At 36.5% G+C, this 20,976-nt stretch overlaps 2 protein-coding genes across 2 annotated transcripts in view; one reads left to right on the forward strand and one right to left on the reverse strand.

Annotated features, from left to right (window-relative positions):
• The window catches only part of haf (leucine-rich repeat and fibronectin type-III domain-containing protein hattifattener), a 67,035-nt gene extending 49,871 nt beyond the window's left edge, over nucleotides 1–17,164 (forward strand). The window contains 8 exon segments of the mRNA XM_068294877.1: nucleotides 9,575–9,781; nucleotides 9,940–10,890; nucleotides 10,952–11,314; nucleotides 11,557–12,236; nucleotides 12,454–12,592; nucleotides 13,276–13,400; nucleotides 13,646–14,029; nucleotides 14,978–17,164. Of these exon segments, the coding sequence (XP_068150978.1) occupies nucleotides 9,593–9,781; nucleotides 9,940–10,890; nucleotides 10,952–11,314; nucleotides 11,557–12,236; nucleotides 12,454–12,592; nucleotides 13,276–13,400; nucleotides 13,646–14,029; nucleotides 14,978–16,196 (4,050 nt within the window). The 5' untranslated portion in view covers nucleotides 9,575–9,592 and the 3' untranslated portion in view covers nucleotides 16,197–17,164.
• Nucleotides 922–20,815, reverse strand: Rab3GAP1 (RAB3 GTPase activating protein subunit 1). The gene is made up of 6 exons (XM_068294876.1): nucleotides 20,631–20,815; nucleotides 19,319–20,575; nucleotides 18,997–19,169; nucleotides 1,948–2,507; nucleotides 1,636–1,865; nucleotides 922–1,573 (listed from the first exon to the last, which is right to left on the reverse strand). The coding sequence occupies exons 1-6, from the start codon at nucleotides 20,742–20,744 to the stop codon at nucleotides 1,049–1,051; spliced, it is 2,859 nt and encodes a 952-aa protein (XP_068150977.1). The 5' UTR covers nucleotides 20,745–20,815; the 3' UTR covers nucleotides 922–1,048.
• Nucleotides 20,816–20,976: the final 161 nt, after the last annotated feature.

Below are 20,976 nucleotides of genomic sequence, written 5' to 3' on the forward strand. Positions count from 1 at the left end.
AAAAAAAAAAAAAAAAAATACTAACAATCCAATTTATTTTCGCATAGAATAAATTACATTTACAATTATAGGCAATCCACTCTTCAGAGTCCGGACTCTCTGGGCCAATCAACCACACACATAATCACAAAACACTTTAAGCCATTTTCAGGCTTAAAAACGAAAAAAAAAAAAGAAAGCAAAAGAAGGCAAGAAACTCCACTTGAATGACAGGCAACAAGACGTTTTACCTGCATCTACTTAAATTCAACTCAACTCAACTCGATTCGAGAGAGAAAAAAAAAATAAGAACGAAAACTTTAGACATGAAATTGCCTACATTCCTTGAGTGCCAAGGAGAAGGAGCATCAGCAGGAGCAGGAGCAACAGCAATAGCAACTCAAGTGCCCCCAAACCAACCACAAGCCTTTCTTCAGTAAGCAAATTCTGGCTACGGGTTGTGTGTGTTTTGGGGCATGTTTAACTGAAATTATTTTAAGCGCACAGTCGACAACGACGACGAAGGAACTCCACTTTGCCATAAAACATTTCTCCTTACTGCCTACCGCCACTTCTACTTGGGTCTTGTTCTGTGTGTTCTGCTCTGCTTTTGGCTGCTGCTGCTGCTGCTGCGTCCTAGTTGGTTACTGGTAATGTTTCTCCACTAAATTACCTACAGGCTATAATTGTTTTGTGTACATGTCGGTTGGCTAGTAGTTGTAGAACGACTTGTCGTAAAAAAAGAAGGGTTGCAACAATGTTTCATTCGGTTTCCCTTGCGGTGGTGAATGTAAAAGTGTAAAATGTAATTTGTATTTACCGCATATAAGTATGTAAGTAAGTAGTTGAAATGCCAAGTAAAAAAATAAGTACAAATTTGTTTGATTAAGCCAAACAAAGAAGTGTCAAAATTTCATGACAAATGCATTTCATTTTTTATTTGATATAATTAAGCACCCATTAGAACCAATGATATATGTAAGAATTATAGTTAAAAGTTCGAGCCTAAGGCTTAAGATATATGTATGTATGTATGAATTGTCATGTTTTAGTTTATAAATATTAATTGTTAAACAAATGTTGTGCTCTCTGTGAACGCACCACACAATCTCAATTTCTCTCCCGTAACTATGGCTCTGAGAAATTGTGGTCCCAAATAGTTAATGCCCTTCTCATTGGTTCTTGTATCGCCATCTAAACGTATTATATAATCTTTACTTATTAAACGTTCCGACATATCTTGCTCCAATTTGGGATTCAATATATCATATAGACTACCACCGCTGCCAATTACATCGCCAGCTGCTGCCAATTTCTTATTGAGTATGGTGCAAGAATTATCATTCTTTAGGATTTCCTTAAATTGTTGCTTAACCTGTTCACGTGAACTGCGTCGCGGATAGCCAGAAAGACGTTCAAAGCATTTGAATTGATAGAAACGTTTTTCCAGTTCAGACAGATCATCGAGTAGATCTTTATAGTTCAATGAATGTGCAGTGTCGGAATGTGAGCGAGAGAGACGACAGAGATCACCCAAAAGTTGTTCCACTTGTGAACTAAATAAATCCTCCACGTGGGCATTACTAAAAATATCCTAAAATGGGAAGAGTGGGTTAATTGGCTAAAGAGTCTGGGTTTTTGTATTCAGCCACTTACAATTAACTTCAATATGGCCGTGTGTAGAGTTGGAACAATTGTCAGCTCATATATTTCATTCATTTTGCGTGTCTCCAAATAGTGTAGAACCTTTAAGGCCTCATGGGTGTCATCAAAGAGACGCTTTTGTCTGGCAATGGGTACAGGTTTGGCCTGTTGCCAAATCATTTGCCAGGTATTACCCTCAGTGGTCATGCGTACACTTAAACGATGATGGACTTCGCCATTTTCTGTGAATAAAAAAACACAAACACAACACAAAACAATTCTTTATATCTAGTCCATTAATTAGTCTCACTCAAGCCCTCTTACCATCTTGTATCTCTTCCCAATCCTTGGGGCTATACCAGCGTATAAAATCTTCCATTATGCCACGCGGATTGGCTGCCTTAAATGCCTCCATATCGGATAGCAGCGATGTGCACATCATTTCTGTTGTTAAACCAGAACCAGGACCTAATTTAAGCATAGCTTCAGCATCATCTTGCAACTGATCTTCTGTCTTGGGCACTGGCTCTTGGGTTTGGGGTATATACAGAAATTCCTCAGGTTCATCAAGCAAACGCTCATCAAGACCCAATCGCCTGAGGCGACCTTCTGGCTTAAAACTCAACACCGCTTTAACTGGTGAACTTGAGCCAGAGTTTACATCATCGCAGTCAAAGAACTCGCCATCATCATCATCCTCATCATTATCGTCGCCGTCTTGATTATCTTTATCGTCGTCTTCTGAGATATTGGCTTTCTTTTGCTCCTGTTGTTTACGTTTACTGTCAGATTCTCGCTGCACGCGACGTTCTACACAAATGTTAAGCATTTGCAGTTTCTGATGAAGCAGACAGGTGCGTGTATCGGGAAAGCCACCTGAAATGCTGAGAAAATGTGTAACACAGAGAGAGAAAATTTAAAAAGATTCATTATAAATTTCACAGGAAAGAAATTAAAATTATTATTTAGTGTCAGCTAATTTAACTTATTACTGTAAACAGTTACAAAAATAAACTTTCGAAATGTTTTATCTTAGGTAATTATTTCAAATGTTATTATCATTTAAATCAAGTGTTTACAAGTTTGTTAGCTAAGTTTAATTAGCCTTAATTCTTAAAATAAAACTACTCATCTTTGGAAAATTTAATTGTTTTGATATTTAATAGAAAAATAATAGATTTTATATTGTCTTTATCTAAATTGTATGTTAAAAATGTTAATATCCTGGTATGATATGAGTTTCTAGCTTGTTTAAGGGTTTGGTTCCTTAATACATTCTCTTCATGCCATATTAAAGTCTACTAGATAACGTTTTATCTTTCCATGTTTAATTAGTTAGTTTACTTTACTTGCACATCGGCATAAACGTTTCGCGTTACTGGTTATGCATAATTATTATGCGTTTAGATGGGCTTTGGTCTTGTGGCTAAAAACGCAAACCGATTGAAATGATAATCATTCTGGTAGCCTAGCCCAAGACAAGAAACCAAGAAGTGTATAGTCAAAGTTTTGCCAGCAAAAGTGGCAATAATAAAAGCTGTTTACCAAACAAACAAAGAGTCTGTTTATATGCATACGAGTAGACATAATATATGAGTATATAAGGGCAACCTATATCCCACCTATATGTTCATATGTACGTATACATATATATATATGTACTCTTTTAACTGTAGAGCTCCAAGTTGTCCCCATTGATATTCACGCTCAGCTCGCTTGTCAACGCGTGCGTGGCTTTCTGGTCTTGCATAGCCAATGAGCTGGAGCTGGAGGAGCTGGAACTTCAGTTCTTTTGTAAAGCATTCCAGTGACTCATTGATGGTACTGCTTACAAAAAGAAATACAAAAAAAAAAAAAAAAGAGTTTGTTGAACCTTTGCCAGTGCTCAATGGCAATTCTTTAACAGTTACATATTATTTTTCAGACTTATTTGGCTAAAAAGACGGATATAGGTGGCGAACACCATTTGCATAAAGTTGTCTTATTAGTTTGGGGCAGCTGCAAGTGGCAGCTGCTTAAAAGGTTTACTTAATATTTTCCAACTTTCCATGTCGAAGTGGACAGGAGAAACATTAGAGTAAAAGTTATTTAAGATGGCCGAGATGGTCCAGTGAAACTAAATAAAGATACTTTGTTGAGTGAGGTAACAAATTGTATCTTTTATTGGTCAGTATTTTCATGTGACTTTCACGAAATGGAAACATCAACTATTCTCATGTCATTAATTCCTTTTGCTAGGAGTAAATGATATGAGCTAGAAAATGTGGTGGTAGATAGACTCGACTTCTCATACTCCTCCACCTTCTCCTGCCCATCAACGCCATCAACATCATCACGGCCACAAAATAACATCACATGGCCTCTATAAACTAGTCAATGTTACGTTTATTTTTCTGTGGCCAGAAAGAACAATTTAGTTGGTTTTGGTCTTTATTTGACCAGAAGACTTTATAGTCCTTTGCCGGCAATTGCCGCAGATAGAGTAAAGTAAAAGCGTAGGATAAGTTTAAGACCAAATTTATAAGACCCAACAAATGTTAATGGCTTTAAGAAATTGCTGATAAAATTGGTCATTTCAGAAATGTGTCGTTAAAGAGTTTTTAATAACAAGCAATCCTTTTTGGCTTATAACTTTGTCCAGCAAAAAAGGAAAACAAAACTCCATCCACACATCTATCTACATACTCCCTTGTATATTCTCACCCAATTTAATACGTTTGCTTGACCTGACCCAAAATTATACAATATATAGAAAGATTATCAGCTAAGTAACACACACACACACTCATACCCAGCCGAAACTTTTCAATTGACAACTTTTGCTTTTCACCCTCCCAAAAAAAGGAGAAAAAAAAAAACTTTTTCTCAACCTCAAAATTCTAATCCACTTAAATGCTTAACCGTATTATCAACCCAAAACCGCCCACAACTCATGACCATCCCTTTAAATAGGAGACAAAAAAAAAATTCCAACAACAAAAAAAATTGGGCCAAGCTTTGTTGAATAAAAAACTTCAATTAAATCATTTTAAGTGGATATAGAAGAGAAGATTTCCTAACACGGCTTGAGGGTCTATTCTCTTCTTTTTTTTTTTTTTGGTTAAACAATAAAATTAAAATTTTTACTCGGCCATTGTCTAAAAATGCAAATTTGCCAAACCAACGAGAAAAGCCAAGCAAAAAAAAAAGGTGAATAATTATCCGGCCACAAGACCAGCAGAAAAACATTTGCACCTTTAAGTTTTTTGTGTGGGGTGAGAAAAAAAAAACACAAACACAAAAGGAAAAAACCCCAAAGCCTTAAGCTTGGGGCTATGATGAATTTTCAATACGCTTTTCAAATTAAACAATTTCTGCAACAGCAAACAATAAAAATATACAAAAGGAAAACCTAAGTAAATTTATTGTAAGCTTGTAGAGAAGATATGGATGACTTTAAGAATTTAAAAACGTTTTCAAATCCCAAACTTAAACTTTTTAATCCTAGAATCTTGTTTATTTCATCGACTGTCAAATTTATTAAATAAGATTTTCGGATTTATCTTCTTACATGTAAAAAAATTATTTGTTTTAACATGGCACATTTTTCTCGTCATTACATTCTGAAACCAAAGTCCTAATATTTCTTATTTTTGGAACAAAATTCTAGTCTTTATATATTATATATTCTGACTAAATAAGCCAACTAACTTGATAAGGAAATTTCTTGTTTTTTGAACCCTTTTTTAGGAGCTTATAGAATAGAATGGCTAATAGAGTTTCTGAATGATTTGCGTTAAATGAGAAATATTTCTTTATGACTTTTCATTATCAATATGAAAAACTAGTAATTCTATTATTTAATCTTATTATTATAAAGATTTAATTGATTTAAAATGGTGAAATGAAAGCCTAAACAAAACCTTAATTTTGAAAATGCACAACTCTATATATGAAAACGTGATATTAAAAATTCCTTAAAGCATCAAATCTATAACTATAATATTCCAATCTAATTTGAAGTTACAAAAGTCTTTAAAAGAACTTTTAAAAAATATATTTACATAAGTAGCCATAGTTTAAAAACATTTTGTGGGAGCTTAAATAAAAATAGAAGTAACTAGTCTCTATTTTTTTATTGATCGTAATACCTAAACTAATATTATCCCAAAGATTTCATATTATAAAAATATATTGGTCAAATTATTTGAAAATTTTTGACTAAATTAGATTTTGATTGCCATAACCCATTAATAAAAGTAAACAATTATTCTATACAAATGGCTATAGCCACCAGTTTGTGATATACCCTGCAACAAATAGAGGGTAGAAAAAAAACGCATTGCATTTTTTTTGTTTTTGTTTCTTGCACAACTGTACTTGATTCGTTTTTCATTCACTCTTCATTCTTCTCTTTTGTTTTGAGCAATTTTCGCACTTTCGCGCATTAAAAAATTTTAGTGATGCAATTAATACAAGCAAAAAGGGAAATACAACAAAAGTGGGAGGACACACAAAAAAAAACCAGAGGGCCGGGGCTAACTTCGACCGCGTCAAAGTTTGTATACCCTTGCAACTTTTTTGGTAACTCTATCCTTACCTATTAGCCATCAATGTGGAAGAACGTTTTATCTAAAAAGGCTTAAGCTTGAGAAAGAAAGGCCTACAATCATAGGAAATAACGAAGATATTGATCAAAGTCACTGTTTTCCACCGATCGTTCCTATGGGAGCTATATGATATAGTCACCCGATCTTTATCAAATTCGGCACAGTCATTAACATATATATTAAATTAAGAAATGTTTAATTTAAAAGCAATCGCGTTAAAAGTAACGAAGTTATTTACAAAAGTCACTGTTTTCGACCAATCGTTCCTATGGGAGCTATATGATATAGTCACCTGATCTTGATCAAATTTGGCATAGTCGCTTATAGGCGTAGTAAACTCTCTAATATTAAGTTTCACGACAATAGCTCAGAAAATAACGAAGGTATTGAGAAAGTCACTGTTCGTGACTTGCTCGTTTGTATGGGAGCTATATTATATAGTCACCCGATCTTGATCAAATTTGGCATAGTCGCTTATAGGCGTAGTAAACTCTCTAATATTAAGTTTCACGACAATAGCTCAGAAAATAACGAAGTTATTGAGAAAGTCACTGTTTGTGACTTATCCGTTTGTATGGGAGCTATACGATATAGTCACCCGATCTTGATCAAATTTGGCATAGTCGCTTATAGGCGTAGTAAACTCTCTAATATTAAGTTTCACGATAATAGCATAGAAAATAACGAAGTTATTGAGAAAAGTCACTGTTCGTGACTTTGGGGTTTGTATGGGAGCTATATGATATAGTGGTCCGATCCGGCTGAATCCGAGATATACAACGCCTGCAGTATATACAAGCCTACGTGCAAAATTTCAGCTCTGTAGCTCTTACGGTCTAGGAGGAGTTTGCGTTGATCCAGACGGACGGACGGACGGACGGACGGACGGACGGACGGACGGACGGACGGACGGACGGACGGACATGGCTAGTTGAACTCGTCTCGTCGTGCTGATCAAGAATATATATACTTTGTATGGTCGGAGATGCTTCGTTCTATGCGTTGCACACTTCTGACCAAAATTAATATACCCTTTTTGCAAGGGTATAAAAAGAAAAAGGGAAAAACGATGTTAAGAAAAAAATAAAAATAAAGGAGAAATGGTGCAAGAATTTTTTAATTAAATTTGTGGCTGGACAGTTGAGTGAGAAATGAGCATAGAGAAACGAAGAAAGAAAGAAATGGCGAAAGAAAAATGCAATCCTTGCAACACATTGAAGTTGAAAATATTTATGTATATATCTCTTTTGTTTTCTTCTTCTTCATATTTAATGCCATTTTTTCAAGTCGGAGTTAAGGAAAATTCAAAATGGCATGACAAAATGAAGTCAAGCGCAACGACAATTGAAATATCAGCCTCAGGGCTGAAGGAAAATGCCAACAAGGGGGGAAAAAAAACTATCAATCAAAAGACAAAATGTTGATTATTATTATTTTTCGAATGGAGCGAAGCGTGCAGTTTAATTATTACTTTGCGGTTTAGTTTTCTCCCAGTATGTTTTTGAGAAAAACAAAGAGAGAGACAAGTGAGTTAAGATGGGATAAGAGGAAAGGAGAAGAGAGGTTGTGGCAGACCCAGCCGCGAGGCATGCCACATTGTGGCCAGTTTAGTTCAGTTCGGTTCAGTTCATTTTGTCTAAAAAGCAAATAGTATTAGTGAGTAGTAAATACTTGTAAGCTGATTAAAGTTTTACTTTTACTTTCAATGGAAAATCAAGCAGGAAAACAATTCGATTTGTTATAATAATCACAGCATGAATCATTTAATGAAGATAAATAGTTTGTAAGTTAAATTCATTGAACTCAACAAAAGGTGCAAGGGAAATTTCATCTTTTATTTAAAATCACCTGTCATTATCAAGGCAGAAGGAGAAGGGGAAGAGTGGTAATCAAATAAAGTCTTAGTTAAACCAAAAATTTCTTTATAACCCAAGTCTAATCCATTTGTTTCTTACAAGAGTTTCTAATGTTGATTATTTAACATAAGAAAACTTTAATTTGAGGTTTTTTTTTGGCAACCTTTTTGATTGCCGTTTCGAGGTCGATGTCAGCCTTGTTTTTTGGCAAAAGAATATTTGAAATCTTTTTCCTAGAATAAGTGTATTGAAATCGACAATTTTTCGAGTCTTCATTTTTTCTCAAACCAATTATTATCGATATTACCTAGCATGTTATACAATATAATTTCATGCTATATATTCTAAATTGAAGCAATTTCTAAAGTCCAATAGCCTTTTTTTGTTGGCAATTTACATATTTAGAGGTGGAAGCCATCAAGTTAGCCACCTGTTGGCCTGCCTATGCTTATGCTTATGTAATATTCTCACGACAGAGAACATTCAACTCTTTGCCAAGTACACACTCCACACACACACACACACACACACTAGACGAGAAGTTGACCAAAATGTAACCATAAAAGTCGAGCAAAAAAATGGGGGAAAAATGAAAGCAGAAAACTGATTGTCATCATAACTCATGATTATGCAAAAATAAAGAGGCAAACAAAAAAAAAAGGTCAACAGCTTTGACTGCGGCTTCTGTTAGCTGTTGACCCCCGCGTGCGCCCAGTTTAGTTCAGTTTAGATTCGAGTCCAGTCATCATCTTACCCAATGAATCACGTGCCACTTTTTATGATGCCACCAAATTAAATTAAATGGCTAACAAAAAGCTTTTCGCGTAACACTTCTAAATGGCAGAGAACCCAAAGAAGACCGAGAGAAAGAAAAAAAAAGGGATGCTGGATTCATTTTTACGTTTCTGTCTTCCACTGTCCATTCTGGCTCGTTCATTTTGTTTGGTCTCCTCCTTTCAATTTTTTTATGCCTATTTTATGGAGCACCTCGCTTGACAGGGTAACCAAGTAGACAGCAAATTAATCAAACTAAACTGCCAAAGGATCAGAGCAAAGAAAGAGAAAGAGTCACGAGAGACAGAGAGATATGTAAAAGGGAATGAGCCTCTTTCTTCTACCTACTCTTCACGCACTGTTTGTTGTTAAACGAGCATGAAAATGAAATTGAAAGTAGCCAGAAGCAGCAGCCAACTCAACTGATTGATAAAGCCATGGACGGGAAAATAACGCCTGTGCCAAATGCCTTTGGCCAACAGAATGGCCAACACATCTTGACCAAGCAGGAAAATTGCTATGCAAACCAGAGTGAAAGACAGCCAAGTTGGGTGGGAATGACGGTGCTAGGTGACAGTATTAATTGGGTAATTTATGGCCCGACTGGTTCAGACAACCTTCACTTTTTTTCTGTGCTTCCTTTCTTTTGTAAATTTTATCTCATTTTTTTTTTTTTTGGGTTTTATTTCTTTTCTAACGCAAATATGTTTTCTTTCTTTTCTTTTCTTGCAGCTCTATGCCGGCATTAAGATGAGACGAAGCACTACGAATCCCGCAGCAGCAACGACGACGGTCACACATCTACTTTTATTAGTTCTAGTGCTATTAGTAGACAGGACATTAGGCCAATGTCCTTGGCAGCGAGATGTGCCCGATCTGCAAACAAGTTGTATATGCGCCTACAATTTAGGACGTGAACTGAGCATACAATGTGATCAGGTAAGAATCGGATAGGATATATAAATGTATAAATATTTATCTCCGACTCTAGGCTTTATCCCTTTTTAATTCGGAACTAATTTATATTAGTGGCCTTTTTCTATAAGTACATTTTCCTACTTTTTGATTTTAATTTCCTTAATGTCATTTATTTTCAGGTGGATTTCACACAACTTTTGGATGCCATGAATACATATGCTCGCCTCAAGCCTGTGGATTTGTTGTATGTGAATAACTCGTCCATTTCAGAGCTATCGGATGATATATTTCGTAATCTAAGTCTGCATAATGTTCAATTATCGAGTTGTGGCATTCAACGGATAACTGATGGAGCCTTTAAGGGACAAGAGTCTGTGCTGAGGAATCTCAATCTGCAGGATAATCTGCTAAGTGAAGTGCCAGTGGCAGCACTTCAAGTGCTTAACAAATTAAACTTGCTGGACCTGTCCAGGAATCAGCTAACCCACATACCAGACTCTGCGTTCGCGGGTCTCAATAAGCTGTCCACACTTAAGCTAAACGACAACAATGTAACCCTTGCGGCATGGGCATTCCGTGGCCTAGAGTCGAGTTTAAAGAATTTAAACTTGAAGGGGACCAAGCAGCGTAGAGTTCCGGAAAGTATACGCGGTCTTAAGAGCTTGGCATTCCTTGATCTTTCACAGAATGGCATCAAAGAGCTGCCCGGAGCAGGGGGTATAAGAGTCTTTGACGGACTAGACGCGTTGACTGCATTGAATTTGGAAAGAAATCTAATACAAAGCATTGCCGAGACGGCATTTGCTGGAGTGCGAAAAACTTTGAGTTCGCTTAGCTTGTTAAACAATTTGCTGGCCGACTTTCCAGTCGGTGCAATACACTCGCTAAAGGAGCTCCGTGTACTGGACATTGGTTTCAATTTGTTGACTACACTGCCGGAGGCAGCGTTTCGTGGTAATCCGGGCATCACACTTTTGGCCCTCGACGGCAACCCGCTGAGCACTGTGCCGGAAGGTGCATTCGTTCATCTGAATGCCACACTGCGTGGCCTTTCGCTGGGCGGTAGGTTCCTGCATTGCGATTGCAAGTTGCGTTGGGTGGCCGAATGGATACGTAACGGTGACTTGCAGGTGAGTGAATGACTAAATGCCCTTCATGAACAAATTCTCACCTCCCTGATGAATTGTGTAGGTTACCTCGCGTGAACGTAATCCTCAATTCTGTGGAACTCCGCCTCGTTTCCGTGACCGTGGCTTTTATTCCATACAACCTGAGGAATTGAGCTGTCCGGAAATAGCTGATGCTGCCTTGCGTGGGCCAGTTGGTTTGGCTGATAACCTGAAGCCCACATTGCCTACATCACCTGATTCGGTGGAGTTTGAAACTGGCCTAGCCACAGGCACAGCTCTCGCCTCTGATCCGGTAGCCAGCAGTGTCAGTAGCTCAACAGTGAAGCCGACCACTACAAAAGCAATAGCGACCACTAGCGCAACAACACCGAGTACAACACCAGAGCCAACAACAAGCTCAAGTTCAAGCACAGCGACCAAAACGGTGAGATTAAAGATAAATTTGCTTAAGTTGAGTAAGAAAAAAGCAACGAATTTGTTTTGGCTAAAGGCTGAACGAATGCTATGATTGCAATTTTTGGTTTATTTCCTTTTTTTTTTCTCGAATTTTGGTTTACACTTGGAAGTAACTTTAGTCAGTTGTCGGTTTAACAGAAAATTCAAATTGTTGTTGGGTATTTTTTAGTTGATTGAGTTATCACTCTTAATTTTAATATTCTGTTATAGACACGCCCACCTACTAGAACAACCGCTGCCACGGCTCCAAGTTCCGTTGGAGCTGCACCGGCTTTTGCCAATGTCAATGGTACAGGCACTGTCCAGGCAACCACGATAACCACAAGCAGTTCCTCCTCCTCATCATCATCATCATCGTCGTCCTCCTCTACGCTGCATACAAAGCAAGCACCGGGCTGGCGTAATAATAATAACAACAACAACAACGGTGGTAGCAGTCCACACAAGCCCCAACGTCCACCATTGGTTCTAGGATATCCACCACAGCGTGGCACGCGCATCGATGATACCAATGAAGTGCAGGTGAAACATGCCTTCCGTCAGGATAGCTCAGTGATCATCCAATGGGATTCGGATACGGCAAACATTTTGGGTTTCCGTGTCGTTTATCGTCTGTTCGGCGAAAAGGCCTTCAAGCAGGGACCACCACTAGAGGCCAGCGAACGTGAATTCAAAATTAAAAATGTGCCAGCCCAAGAGTGTATAATAGTTTGTGTGATATCGCTGGAGGAATTGCATGTTACCCCCGAAACAGTACCATATCAGCAATGTCGCGAGGTGCGAACGGTGGCCTCCCAAGCTTCGAATATGGATAAAATAACAATAGCGGCAAGCGCAGCAATTTGTGGTACAATTATTGTGGCAGTGATTGTGTTTATAGCAGCCAGCAGGTGAGTGCCAGCATGATTTATGTACCCATACATTTCCCTTGCTCCCTTTTTTTTTTTTTTTTACAGTGTGGCATGAGTGTATACACTTTTGTTACTCTTTAACCCCTCAGGCCTTGGCTATTTATGCTATCTGCACTTCATCATCATCAGTATTATCATCAATTTGTTTCCATTTTTTTCCTCTTTCTTTTCTCCTTTTCGTTTCGCCTGCCCCCAGACGGTCGCGCAAGTTGCAAAACAACCAGCAAAAGAGTCCACTGCCAATTGGAGGTCTGCCCGTTAATTGTTGCGGTCCAACCGGTTCACCAGGACCACTTGGCTCAATTGCAACGCTATCGGCATTTAACAATCACAAGGTGAGTTTAGTTTAGTTTCAGTTTTTCTTTACGCTGCCAAGAAAATTGCTCATGATGCTGCCCCCCGGGGCCTGGGTCATGACTCTGAGTGGTTTCATTTTTTTTTTTTTTTTTTTGGGTGGCTGTTCATCGAGCCAATTTGATATTGTAGTGCTGATTTTATTTATGCCATTGAAACAAGACCAAATCGTAAAATTTAAGCGAAAGATAACAGAAAAATCAAAACTCTTGGCAGGGGAAAAGTAAATTTAGTTTGGCTTGCTAATAATTTATGCAAAAGACAAATAACATTATTGTGTTTTATATTCTATGCAAAAAGAAATGAATACTCTGTTGCGGTCAAAATTTAAGGGAAATTATTTCCCATTTCAACTTTTTTAGGCAACTTAGATTCCTTCGAATCGAATTATAGTTCTATCTCTAAATTTCAAAGGGAAATGTAGAAGCATCAATGCAAATTTAACAATCATATAACAATTTAACATTAAATGCAGTATTTTAACTTTATGAATATGCAGCCACACTATTTTTTTGGGGCACCAAAGCCAGCTACTCTGAGCTTAAAACTCTTAAAAATGTGCTCCATCATAGCCAAAATTAAAGTAAAACTATGAATATGAAGCCACACTATTTAAATAAGTTAAAAAATAGGTTTTTAAGCATTTTCTTTTTATGATTTTCAGGAATGGGATCAAGTTTCAGCATATAGTGGACGATCCATACCACGTCCACGCATATATCCTGTTGATCAACCAGATGATATGCGTAGCCATTTCTCTGGCATGCCTGGCAAAGTGGCCAAATCAAGGTAAGAAGGAACATGCCCTTTGCTCGTTATTTCCATTACGTTTCGAAAGGCAAATATTTGCTTATGCGCCTACTTCAAAATTCTTTGCATATTTGAAATTGTTTAGTTTATGATTTCTCATACATTTATATTTATTTATATACCTATGTATATGTTTTCGTTATGTTTGTTATTTGCTCTCATGCCACAAAACAAATGCATGCCCCACACACACACACACGCATCCATACACATCTAAAAAGCAGATCCATTGCCGATGGCCAATCGCAGCATAGCTTCTCAAATAATTCACATCGCGGCTATTTGGGTAGCGCATTTCCATCGAATTTGGTCAACTCTCGCCCAGAATTACGCCAATCCCGTCAATCGTTGGCCGCTGCCTCTGAGCGTATGTCACGTGCCTCCTACGCTGGTTCCATTCACGGCGGAAACGGCGGAGGCGGCGGTGGTGGCGGTGGCCCCGGCAGCGGTATGGGGATTGGCAATAATGGTTTGATGGGCATGAGCGGTTTGGTTAGCGGAGGCGGGCCGGCAAGCATTGCATCCAGCGCAAGACGGTCGCGTCCGCGTTCCAGATCACGCGATCAGTTGAATACCACGCACATACATAACCATCGACCGGGAAGTCGGTAAGTAGAACGCTAGACACAACCAGCAAATCCACTATCGAGATCACACTTGAAGATTGTGGTTCCTATGCTACGTTAATGGTGGTTGGCAACTAATTAAGCACCCACTCGTACCCACTCTTTCATACTCTTTTTCCCCATCACCTGCCAAGAGGCTTAAAATTTACTGCTAATCCATAAAACACACAAGCTCAACACTTTCAGTTTTTTTTTTTTTTCTCGTAACACTTTTTAATGTGTCATTAATTTTTAATACCTAAACTTGAGATCCGTTACCAAAGATTTCACACGAATGACAATTTGTTAATTTAAGCTTCAGCTTTAAAATTGATTGAATTATCAAATGTGGGTTAAAGGTATTAATTTTTCAATTAAAACTACATTAAATATTGCCTTAACGAGCTCTCTCTTCAGATAAGAAAATTATTTTCAAGCTTTATGAGCTTTAAAAATATGCAACCATAATAATTAAAAGCTTAATACTTTAAATAATATAAACGACTCTTTTTAGTTACTTAAACAATCTGTTTATGTTCCGAATTTGGCTTTATTTGATTAAAAATATACAGCCACACTTTTTTTAAGTGTGTAATTTTATTCAAATGAAGTAATAATTTAACGCTAACGTATTTGTTTTTACATTAAACTCTTAGTTTCTTCCTGGTTTATCTTTTGATTATAACTAGCATAACAATCCATGATTTACTTTCTATTTTGGTCTTAGCAATATGCAGCCACACTTTTCACTAATGGCACACAAAATCAATAAAACTCTAACCAATTACAACAGAAATTTATTAACCATGGCATTTCCACACATTTTGTAATGTAATTTGCACTAGTTATGCTTGATTTTTGCACAAATCATTAAACATTTAAAAGCAAGTGAAATGAAAGTAACTAATATATATCTGCATTTGTGTGTGTGTGTGTGTGTCTATATTACAGATATTCAACGGCTGGTTCAACGCATACATTAAATAATTATTGCGATACATCTGATAATTGGACAGATCATGATATGGATATATATATGGCGCGTAATCCAACAACGCGCAACGGTTTAGTGCCATTATGAGGGCGGCTTATGTTATCCTGATATTTCAATGTTGTATTAAATTTGGATGGCATTTTCTGACAATATCTGACGCCGGCCATTGATGGGGTTAGGGGGGATGATGGTCGGCGTCAGCAGCAACGGCAGCTTAGAAATGGGCAACAACAGCAAAATCAACAACGACATAGAAACAATCAGCAACTAGAGCAGCCAGATCAACAGCAACTACAGCAACATCAACAACAACAACAACAGCAACAGCAGCAGCAACGATTACACTATTATATGCCACAGGCTGAACGCTGTACATCGCCCCCCGATGTGGTGCCTCGTGCAGCCAATTTCCATAACAACAGCAACAACATTAGCAACAACAGCAATAGCAGCAACAGTAGCAACAGCAGCAGCAGCAGCAACACTAACAGCAACATTAACCAGCAACAGGCGCCTCTAGCTGCGTTGACAGCAACTTTAGATGCCATTGCAGACTCTGGCATAGTTGTTGAGAACTATTTTAACGAATATGAACGTCAGGAAATCATTTATCATCATCCCACAAGCAGCAGTAGCAGCAACACGGCAGCAACAGCACGTCATTTACCCCCACCACCACCAACAACAGCAACAACAACAACCCGCAGCAATGCCTTCCGTTTACAGTTACCCACAATGGCAACAAATGCAACGACTAACAATATTTTATATAATAATAATATTAATAATATAAATAATAATAATAATACAAATAGCAGCAACAATTATAAGACGCATACATTTAGTGATAACTGTAATTGTAAATGTAATTGTAATCTAAGCGAAGATGAAGAAGTAGATGCAACTAGAAATACTTATAGAGAAGACATTGGTGAGGCAACAACAACAACAACAACATCTGAGGAAAAACCAGACCCAGAGGAAGTGTCATCTTTGGCCCGCAGCACATCGGTGTCAAGCATTGAGCAAGTGCAGCAACAACCGCTGTCAACTACTGGGCAGGATGTGTCCTTGTCTCTGAACTTGACATTGCCTGACATTGACACAGCACCAGCAAAACCAGAGGAAGGCGATGATGAAGCAAAAACCCTACCATCAGACATGCCCAAGGTTTGAGAAGGACTTTTTCTTAGTGTTGCTCTAGTAGTGTCTTGACATTTGCATAAAGCAAACCAACACACAAATCCCCCTCCCCAACAAAAAAAAAAAAAAAAAAAGACAAAAAATCCATTGGAAGAAAATGCAACTAGCTATTTTTTATATATGCTATTCAGAGTGTGCAATATACATACATACACACACACACAACTTGTGTGTGCGTAAGTGTTAGACGATAACTCTTTCTTTTCGTATGTTAATTGCAAGTTGAGCGAATTGAGAAACGAACACGAAGAATACAGAAATTGAGTTAAGCAATCAAAGAACTAAAACTTAAGTAAAACAACAAAAACCAACTAAAGTTAATATTATAAAACAAAAAATTAAAAACAATGGTACTAATCTACTTAATAGCTACAAACATACATACATATATATTGATAAAAAAAATCTATAATGTATTAAACAAATTCTATAGTGTTAGTCAAAAGTTGATTTTCAGCCTGGGTTAGACAAGAATTTCATGGCACTGAACACGATTCAAAGTCAAAGTCAATGGTCGCTGATCAAGCACAATTTTTAGACAACAAATTCTTATCTTTTCCATTTTTCTTTCTTTTTTTTTAAGAAAAAGCAATATGTAAATAAATTAAAAAATATAAAAACAAATTGAAATAGGTTAAAATGAAGCAAAGTTATTTGAATTGTCAAAACTGATTGCTTATCGTTTATCGATCGCTACCTGCACTTTGTATAGCAATCAAAAACAACCCTGTCTTTAATTTCCGTTTGCAACTAACTTATCAATTTTCAACTAATTTTACTAAATTTTTGAAAAGAATTTTTCATAACCTGAAACTTAAACAATTTTCAAACAGTTTCTCTAGTCTTAAGCTTAATTGTTATTGTGTTTAGAATCTTGTGTAACCCAGGTGAAAATTAAGAATCTAATTTCGAATCAAACATTTTACTCTATGTTCGTCCTTTTCTTAAAGTCAAATGTAAGTTAAGTAAATTTTCTTTTAAATGCAATAATTTTTGTATAAAAGCTTTGATTTTGAAATTTTTGTTGTGTGCTAAGTTCTATGTTTTTCTTTTTAAGTAGCTACTATGACTTTCTATTAATTTTTTAATAAAAAAAAAAAAAAAAAACATAAATACAAAAGCATTAGTAAATTTATTATTTTTCTTGGTTTTCTTTTGTTTGTTTGTTTGTTCGTTTTGATTGTAGCTAAACCACCTTGTAAATCACTGTAAATAGGAGTTATAGACTCTTTTCTATAGATCTAAGCTTTTCATTTCTGTTCCTAGCATTATTGAATAGAAACCGAGTAGATGAAGATGGGACAAAAAGCATTAGAATTTCTAGCTTCAAGTCCAATCAGAACACAGTTGACAGTTAACAATATTTAGTGCACTTTTTGGGCTGGATCTAATCTAATAGATCCAATAAAGACACCCATTAAGTGGCACTAAATACTTAGATCAAGTAAGAAATCGATATATACATAAAATAAATTTAAAACACACACACACACACACAATGCATATATCTAAATACATTTAATAAGTATATATATACATACATATATAGCTTTGAGCATTAGACGAAAAGTAAATCACAATTTAGATGGAAAACGGGAGCAATTATTTAAAACGAATAACAAAAAAAAAAAACAACAATTGATAAACTGTAGGCTAAAATGAAAAACAAAACAAAAACAAACTAAATATGTAAAAAAAAAAAGTTATAAAAAATTCAATTTGATTTTAACACCAAAAAAATTTCATTAAAACGAAATAAATATTTAAAAAAAAAAAAAACTGCCTTAGCACCTGGAGGAACGAAGAAGAAAACAAAAAAAAAATTATATCCAAAATTCAAGCACTTGCTTAAATTTTATTTAGTTTTAGTCAGCACACACTTGAGAGAAGAAAAAACAAAAAACCAACACTAAACTAAAAAAAAGAAGCATTTTTAAGATGAGCAATATTTTATACACAAATAAACACAAACTCACACAAAAACTGCCACAAGCTATAGGAAACAAACTTTGGCTAAATCAAAGTTACTATAATCTTGCAAATTTAAAACTGATTCCAACTATTAATCAACCTATTTCAATGTCACTTTAAGTCATGAGAAGATTTAGGTTGGTTATTTTTAACGATCCTTGAACTCTCTTTAATTCGACTTCTAGTCAGTTTCGAGATGTCCTTTACATTATTTTTTTAAAATTTAACAGCAAAATGAAATCATATTACAGTAAAATATTTTAGAAATCAAAGAGAAATTAATGTTACATAAACCAAAAAGTCCAACGACAAAACAAATTTATCAATCAAAATTGAAGAACAATTAATTTTCATAGAATTCTAGGATCTATTAGAATCAACATCTTTCCTTTTTGCAAGGTTATAACAATAAATTTTAACTTTACTTTCACATGGCTCTTCTTGAAAATGAATCATCCAAAAAAAAACACCAACCACCAATCAAAAGTTAGATCTTAGCAAATTAACTTTAGCCAAACCATAAGTGTGCGTTGAATTGTTAAATATTAAACAAAAACAAAAAAATAAACAAAATTTCAAATGTTAACTTTGCGGCTTCAGAGAACACGAAAACAAAAAAAAAAACATATATACATACATACATACATATATACTGAAAATATTAGCAAACAAAATTTACTAGACAATTTTCAAGAAAAATTTTAGGTTTTCACATTTTGTCATTTCGTTTGCAAAAAGTTCCAAATAAAGCATATTTTTGTTAAGAATTTGACTTGTTGGTTTTTCACTTTTCTTCACTTACCCAGGAATAGCCAGAGAATTGTCCCATAGTAAACGCAATTGACGTGTAAAAGCTGCCCATAATTGTGCCATGCCCTCCAGACTACCCAAATGGGCGTGGCATGTGGCCAAGAGGCAACTGAGGCGACAAACCAAAGAATCGGATACAGCACTTTTGATTCGCATCGGATCGAACTGTTTTGAATTATATAAAATGTTGAATAAAAAAGTTATTTGAGCAAAAAGTTTTTAACAAATTCAAGCTAAAACTGTAGTTTTAAGCTCAAGATCATATTAAATGACATGACTAACGAGAATCTAGTGCTTAAATCCTACTCACTCACCTTATCCTTAAAGCTTTGCTTATTGTATGGAAACAATGCCATTTCTGGATGCATATCGGGAAAGAGATAAGCCAACAGTTCACTTAATTCACTCTCGGTCATAGGTCCGGGTAGACGCTTGGTTAGAGTCGATTGTGTTGGCAATTCATAGTAAGCTCTACCTCCTATACGTTTCGATCCCAATTGATGTTCAGTGAGCTGATCCAGAGGATTTGTTGTCTCAGCTGCGCTGCTTATACCCGAAAAATTGCGACCGACATATGATTCCAGGGAACGCGTAACATTGGCCACAGATTGATAGTCTTTCAGGCAACAGGATAGATAAGAGGAAGCCTCAACAGAGAGATATATCTTGCCCAATGGAGCCTTTGAGGGTATAAAATCGGATCTCTGTTCACTGTCAAATGCCACATGCTCGGATAGCTCAGGCCATGTATAGACCACAAACATTTCTGTACAGGATTCCGGTGTGTAACCATGGGGCAAAGCATAGAATTGTTGTACATCCAAATGTATGCAATCGACGCCTTCAACAAATATATCCTCCGAACTGAGACCATGATCAAAGGGAACATACATGGGCAAACGTATACGCATGGTATCCAGAGCATAAGTGGTGCACACAGAGACCTTGGCTGGCTGAGCGGACAAGGAGTTGTAGTTATTTGGAATTTTCTCTTTAAAGAGGGTTAGTAGACCCATTAAATAACGACATTCTGTGGGAGCCTGTTCTAGGCCTATTAAACGAAAATTAGTTCTCAGAGCCGGAGCCATAGCAACTCCAGTAAAAAAATTCCAATTGGGATCATAGATCTGAACAAAGATGGGCACAACACTGCCCACTTCGGCAGCCACCACAGCAGCGGCGCTTAGAAAGAAATTGAACTCTGATGTTGATTTCATAAAATTGCTTTTCGCATTCACCGGATGCATTAGAATGAATCTTCTTAGACCATAGATTCTAGCCAAAGTGTGCAGGTCACTTGAAGTTCTTCTCAAAGGTGGCCCAAAACTATTGGCCATGCTCATTAAATCTTCATGTAACTGTGTTCTTTGCATGCAATTGGTTTCCTCTTGTCTATCATCCTTTTGTTGTGACACCTGCTCTTCGTTTTCCTCTTTGGCCACATCATCTAAGACCGCTTGGTGAAACTCTACTTCAATGCCATTCTTTAGGGTGTCTAACAATTCCCGTTCCACGCGCCATTTGCATCGGTAGAGTTCACCTTGCTTAAAGCATCTAACTGCATCGGGCATCTATGAATTTGTAAGACAGTTAATTAAATATTTTATTAGTTCATGCAATACTCACATTCACATTCCATTTTTGCAATATTTCACTCAATTGGGCATTGAACACCTCCCAATCTGAATCGGCACTAAAATTCTCACGATAAAATTCGTTATCATCAATTTCCTCAGCCATGCTATAAGGAAGTTTCACTTAAATTACTAAATTCACAAAAAAAACAAGATAAATGTAAACAAAGACAGTCCAGACAACAGCTGATGTTTTTGCCCAGCAAACATATTTATTGATCGATATACCGCTCAAAACGTCGATTTGTTATCGACATTACTCAACACTGCTAAATTACCATCGATATCGGTTAAATATCTTACTGTCTGAATCACCTGTGGAGTAATAAGAAATATTT

This window comes from Drosophila tropicalis, unplaced genomic scaffold (genome assembly GCF_018151085.1).
Source record: "Drosophila tropicalis isolate 14030-0801.00 unplaced genomic scaffold, ASM1815108v1 contig_845, whole genome shotgun sequence".
In the NCBI taxonomy this organism is placed as follows: Eukaryota; Metazoa; Arthropoda; class Insecta; order Diptera; family Drosophilidae; genus Drosophila; species Drosophila tropicalis.